At 38.1% G+C, this 6,374-nt stretch overlaps 1 protein-coding gene across 1 annotated transcript; it reads left to right on the top strand.

The window, feature by feature from the left end:
* Window positions 1-986: 986 nt before the first annotated feature.
* Window positions 987-5,802, top strand: LOC127414055 (zinc-binding protein A33-like). Its single transcript, XM_051651748.1, has 6 exons — window positions 987-1,526; window positions 2,744-2,839; window positions 2,964-3,194; window positions 3,284-3,306; window positions 3,407-3,528; window positions 4,363-5,802. The coding sequence occupies exons 1-6, from the start codon at window positions 1,065-1,067 to the stop codon at window positions 4,929-4,931; spliced, it is 1,503 nt and encodes a 500-aa protein (XP_051507708.1). The 5' UTR covers window positions 987-1,064; the 3' UTR covers window positions 4,932-5,802.
* The last annotated feature ends 572 nt before the right edge of the window (window positions 5,803-6,374 follow it).

The following is a 6,374-nucleotide window of genomic DNA, read 5'->3' as shown; positions in this document are numbered from 1 at the left end:
TAGTAAATTTCTCATCTAACAAAACACAGGTTATCAGTTACAACCTGTGCTAAGCTGGCCTGCTCTGCTGACAAGCTGCCATATTTGTTACTATGGTTAGCAGCCAGCTGTCCTTTTGCTGTAGTGCAACCCCTTCTAGTTTCTTATTGGGAAGCCATGGAGCCTGTCCCTGACATGGTTGGGAGTTGGATGATGAAAATTAACAGCAAAACAGCCACCAAATTTCGTATACAAACAAGAACATTGCACGACGGTTGCGGGAGCTCTGCGAAAACGCAGCACTCAGAACAAGAGCATCACATGACCCCCAAAAATGCCCTTATAATGACTTTTGATTCTGACGCGAAACATTTCCTAATAATATATTCTAGCCCTAATTAGGCATATTATTGCTTGTTGATTTAAAGTTAAAGGTTTCAGTGGTCAACCTATGTAATTATTCAGATTGAGATTATTTTATTACACGACTCTCTGAAATATTCTTAAATGTTCTGATTTGAAAATTGTGTCATCTAGTGGTCTGATATTTCTGAACAACAACCGTACACAGGGATTGCGTGACTATCCCTTGCTTACAGAATACATTACTGAAGTATTTGACCAAAACATGGCATAGACCTTCAGTTTATTTTTATTTAGTTAGAAAAATATACCCTCACAAAGATAAACATGCCCCTGAAAATCTACTCCGGGGGGCAAATGTTGCCCCTAATGGAAAAGTTCATATTTAATACTGCTTCAATCCCTCAGTCTTGTTTTCATTCATATCAACTTAAATAGTGTCTACCTTGAATAAGGTCCATTAGGTTGTGAATGCAACCTTTTGGCATGTGCGTCCTTTAGCAGTCAAAAATTATATGACAAATTTGAAAGGAAAGTTTAAAGAAAAAGAGAAAGTAAATGTTGAAAACAAGGAGGGCCATTTAGGAGATATGATTGTTTAGGATGTACCTGCTGAGCAGCATTCTTCTAAGCAGTGTCTTCGTTGGTGTAATAATAACAATCTGCCATCTGCCATTGAGCTTGACAAAACTTGGACAAAACCTGAGCAAACATCTCGTGCGATGGCTTCACAGACTTCAGTTCCAGAAGAGGATCTGTGCTGCCCCGTGTGCTGTGAGTTCTTCACCGACCCAGTGGTTCTGGGCTGCAGCCACAGCTTCTGCCGCACATGCATAGACAAGAGCTGGAGCAGTCAGTACAGAAAGACATGCCCTGTTTGTAGGAGAGGATGTTTCAATGAAAACCCCCTGAGCAATTTGGTCTTGAGGAACATTGTGGATAGTATTAGGGACAGAAAACGATCAAGTGTAGAATGCAGGGAGGAAAGGCAAGAATCCCAAGTAAGTAGACAAGAATCAACAGAGGGAGCAGAGGGAAAAGAGGACCGTTGCAGTCTACATGGAAAAAGACTATTCTTCTTCTGCATGGACGACCAGGAAGCTTTGTGCATGGTGTGTAAGCTATATAACAGGCACAAGGAACATCACATAATTCCAGTGGAGGAAGCCACCCAAGAAATAAAGGTCAGAACAACATCCAATCAGATAGAAATAAAGGGTTGTGCAGTGAATGTATTTACTTATTTGTCTTGTGATATAACCGTAATAAAGTTACATTCAAAGTCTTAAATGTACATCAAGTTGAAATAGAACTGTACATTTAAGTGTATTTGTGAACTTCCCTTTCAAAACTGTTTAAATACTATAATCAGTCAATTTATTATTTATTTATACAATTTAGAAAAAAATCACCCTATAATAAGATATGAATATAATAAAATAAGTAGGGTACAACAAAAAGAAGCTACAATTAGTTACGAAATAATGTTCATAGTCAATGGTAACACATTAACACTCCTGCCTCTACAGTAACACCAAGACAACCAGACAGATCTCACAGTAAACTCGGAAAGAGTAGGTTGAGTTTTATTTAGTTAAAATCGTTCTATGCTTACCGAAATTTGAAACACTGCCCATATGTTCCAAAGCGGTAAGCGATGTTGGGCATATGGGCACATGTGAGCTCCATTTTCCGGGTAAAATGTCCACAGAGGGGTGCTAAAAGCGAGTTGTTTTCAGCTGTACAGGCTGTAATACACTGAGAAAGAATGCATATTTTATGAATGATACAAACCCTAGACCTAACCGTCAGTGGAGTAAAAATTTAATGATAGAGGGGAAAATGCAACGACTGAATCATGCAAAAATGTCTGGTAGGAGATGGCGCTTGTCGGTGAGTCAGCATGATGTGTCCAATCCTAGGGTACTGGAACTTTCAGGAACAACATGCCGACTTCCCATGTGATCATTTTGTGACAACATATGAAAAGACATGGAAGAAAATGATTGTTATTATAGCTGATAACATTGAAAAGACAGAAAATTATAGATGAAAGTCTCTGGTGTCTCAACTTTGTTTTTAGGCTACGTTTACATGGGTGAAAAATTTGCCACGGATCTGTTTTTATGGATGACAGTTTGAATGGCAAAAATCACAATTGAATCTGTCATTTCGATTCCAAATTGGGCCACTTTCATGACAACATAAACTAGACATTTATCTGGTGAAAAACTAAACAAAACTCTTGATAAGAGGACGGGACTTTGATGACCCTATGGTGCTGCAATAAATTTCATTTAAGAAAAGTTTAAAATGACTTCATCTGATCGTTCAGAAAAGACAAGTTTGGTTTAAAGGGATAAATAAAACAAAAATGATTCCCCTCAATCCACTCTTCCAGGGGATGGTCAGACTCTCATTGGAGCCACACAGGGAGGAACTAAATATCTTCCAGATGAAAAAGGGTGAATGTTTCAGGATAACACAGCATATCAAGGTACTGAATGTACACTGGACAGGACACAACACATCAAACAACCTCAGAATATGGCTTTGATGGTTTTCTGACATCAGGAAAGTGTGAGCTTTAATGTTAAACTGACAAAAATGTCTCTTCCCAGGAACAAACCAGACTCACTAAGAGTTTGATCAAAAAAGATTTTGAGCAGTTGCATCACTTTCTGCGGCTAGAGGAAGCGGCACGGATTTCAGCATTGGAGGATGAAGCTGAGGTGAAAAGTAACATCATGAAGAAGAAACTGGGGGAGCTCAGCAAAAAAGTAGAATCACTGTCCAACACCATCCAAACCAAAGAGAAAGACTTAGAAAGAAAAGACATCCATTTCCTCCAGGTAACAGCCAATTATGCAGAACTGCAATGCTTCTTGTGTGTCACTTACATCTAAAGTTAAGAATTGTTGTGATATTTTTCCTATTTTAGGCATATAAAAGCTACAATGACAGGTAAAGCGAACATCTTTTAAGCTTATATCATTTGTCCTAATTAATTAGATGTGTGTGTTATTGTGGAGTCTGTATAAATCTGACCAACTCTCTTTTGCAGTGCTCCTTGCAATTTCCAGGAGATTATTTGCAATCTGCCAGATGCCCTTGTAGATGTAGCTAAGCACCTGGGAAACCTGAAGTTCAATGTGTGGGAGAAGATGCTGGGACAAGTGCAGTACAGTAAGTATTAGGCAGTAAGCATAAACAGTGTCTAAGCAGCATACTGTATCCTACAGTATTTTTGCTGCACGTACCATGTGGAACTCAGCAGAAAATATGTTGAAAATGCAGTTTATCAACAGAGTCTTTTTTCAATAAAGGCTTTTATGAAGCAACATATAATAATAGAAGATTGATCGCACTATAAATTCACCCACAGCAGGTTAAGATTTGTATCATTCCCCCCAGTGGCCGAAGCTGGAAGTGTTGATGAACGTTTGGGCGTGTGTGCTTCAGTCTCTGAAATGTCCACAGAGTGGCACAAAAAGCGAGTTGTGTTTTTAGTTGTAAATTATGTAATACAGTGAAGAGGAATTTATTTTTTATTAACTCTACTCCTTAACCCAAACCCTAACCCTAAACCTAACTTTCAGTGGAGTAAAAAATTATTTTAGAGCGAAAATACAACCTCAGAAACGTGCTCACCATTGATTATGTGAACACAATTACTTCCTGGTTTCCATAGGACCAGAACCTGTGTTTCTGAGATTGCTTACTTAAAGCTCTTTTAATAGCACCAGAGGAAAAGGTAAACATATTTTAACTGATGCAAAAATGTCTGATGGGGGATGGCACTTGTCAGTAATTTGGCAGAATGGGGTTGATTTCATGGTGCGTAAACATTCAGACGCAACATGTCAATTTCCTGTGTGATCATGTTAAAAAATAACAAACATTATTAAAAAAAAAAAAAAAAAAATTATTATTGCAAGTTACATTGTACATACTATCCTTTTAACTTTATGGATTTACATGGTTGCACGATTGTTAATTTGAATGCAAAATCCCATTCAGGCCCTGTAATTGTGGACCCAAACACTGCAGCTCCATGGCTCAAACTGTCGGAAGATTTAACCAGCGTGCACTATGGAGACTTGCAGACAGACATTCCTGATAATCCAGAGCGCTTTGACCTCTGTGTTTGTGTTCTGGGTCATGAGACCATCGGCACAGGCACACACTGGTGGGAAGTGCAGGTTGTGGGTAAGACGAAATGGGACATGGGGGTTGTGATGGAGTCTGTGAGCCGTAAAGGCATTCAGAACATCAACTCCGAGAGTGGATTCTGGGCACTGGCTTTAAGAGAGGGTGGCCAGTACAGTGCCTGCACAAAACCCTGGACTAGGCTCCAACTGAAAAGAAAACCTCACAGGATTCGAGTCTGCTTGAACAATGATGATAAGGAGCTATCCTTTTACGACCCACTTGATATGACACATATCTACACCTTCACACACCTGCCCTCCGAAAAGCTCATCCCCTTCTTCTCTCCATGTGTGAAAGACCAGGGCATTAATACAGAGCCATTGAGAATCGTCCCAGTCAAGGTGGCAGTAACAATCACTCCAGAGCTGGCTGATTGAACTTACCCAGAGATGTTAAGTCTGGTCCATTTGTTCTGTGCCGTGTCATGGGCTGCATTTTCAAGGGCATGATGGCTAGATTCTGCCTTTGGAGTCAGAGCAACAAAGCTAGGGGGGTTCAACTTTTTGAAAAGTCTTTATATATGTGTAGTAGGGGTGAGCAACTTTTTGAAAAGTCTTTGTATATGTGTAGTTGACAAATAAATGTGGACATAATTTTTTCCAACATCAATATGTAAGATTAATATGTATCAATGTGTTATTTGCTGTAACTTCTCACCATTTATTTTAAGCTTTTCACCACTTTTAACTAGTTAACTTGTGGTCTTGCAGTTTGATAAATACATTTTTAAAAGTAAAAAATCCCATGTAGTCCCTCAATTAATATGAGATCATAAAGACTGCACGCACAATGCTGTTTAAAGTAGTTTTAGATGGAATTTAGCATGTCACACACCACAACAGTTTAAAATAAGCGGCCATCAAAGTACCTTTAAGGTATGCAAGGTCACTCGGTGACCATGTTTGTACAATGCATCTGGGCAGCCTGCAGGATGCCATTTTCTATAGATACAAGTACTGCTCATATCTACTTGAATTAGGTAAGGCTTAAGTCTTCAAAACATTATTTTTCAGGCTGGTCCGACAAATGCATAGACACATTCTCAGTGAAATCTATCTCTATTTAAAAAGGGTGGGACTTCCATTCCTAGAGAAAACTATTTGTGGTTATCCTCTGTTTTTTTTTTATTTATTTATTTTTTTTTTTATGATTTTTTTTCTTTCAAATGTATATGTAAAGCACTTTGAATTGCCATTGTGTATGAAATGTGCTAAATAAATAAACTTGATTTGCCTTGCCTTGCCTAGACCAGCCATATTCAGCGCTACGATTTCTCCCATTCATAAGTATACCAGTGATTCTATACTGTCTCTGGCTGCCACTGAATAGCTTTACTGCTAACAATTAGCATTTTAGCAAAAATTAGTTTTCATCCACATATTTTTATGCAGATTTATAAATATAGCATAAAAATGCTGGACTGAATCACCATTTATGCTCGTTTGTGGGGAATAATTAGTTTTATTCAGTAAGAAGACATGGGCATAAACTACGATGGAATCACATTTCCAGAATATATTCCTATAGAAATAATTTAGGAATATAGAGGCGTATAAAAAAAAGTAATGTGTCTTTGTCTCTTCAAGCCATGTGAATACATAATTTGCTCAGAGAATATCATCAATGTAATTGCATAGCATCTCAAATGTTGCTCTGGTCATTACGAAATGCCAAAAATGTCTTAAAAATCTAAAATCAGGTTTTGTTTACATTTCCTTGCCTTTGGAGCCATTTTAAATTAACTACTTATTTTTGTATCAATCATATTTAAACAAGTGTCATCTTTTAAGACAATAGACCCCTAGGATACAGTCTAATCC

This window comes from Myxocyprinus asiaticus, chromosome 23 (assembly GCF_019703515.2).
Source record: "Myxocyprinus asiaticus isolate MX2 ecotype Aquarium Trade chromosome 23, UBuf_Myxa_2, whole genome shotgun sequence".
In the NCBI taxonomy this organism is placed as follows: Eukaryota; Metazoa; Chordata; class Actinopteri; order Cypriniformes; family Catostomidae; genus Myxocyprinus; species Myxocyprinus asiaticus.
Note: the sequence above shows the minus strand (reverse complement) of the source record. Positions and strands in the feature narration are given on the sequence as shown.

Bases quoted from the DNA above. Each gene is read 5' to 3' on its own strand.
- LOC127414055 (XM_051651748.1), top strand. From the start codon at position 1,065: ATGGCTTCACAGACTTCAGTTCCAGAAGAGGATCTGTGCTGCCCCGTG. The intron at 1,527-2,743 runs GTCAGAACAACA...CCACTCTTCCAG, and splicing joins AAGCCACCCAAGAAATAAAG to GGGATGGTCAGACTCTCATT. The intron at 2,840-2,963 runs GTACTGAATGTA...GTCTCTTCCCAG, and splicing joins GGATAACACAGCATATCAAG to GAACAAACCAGACTCACTAA.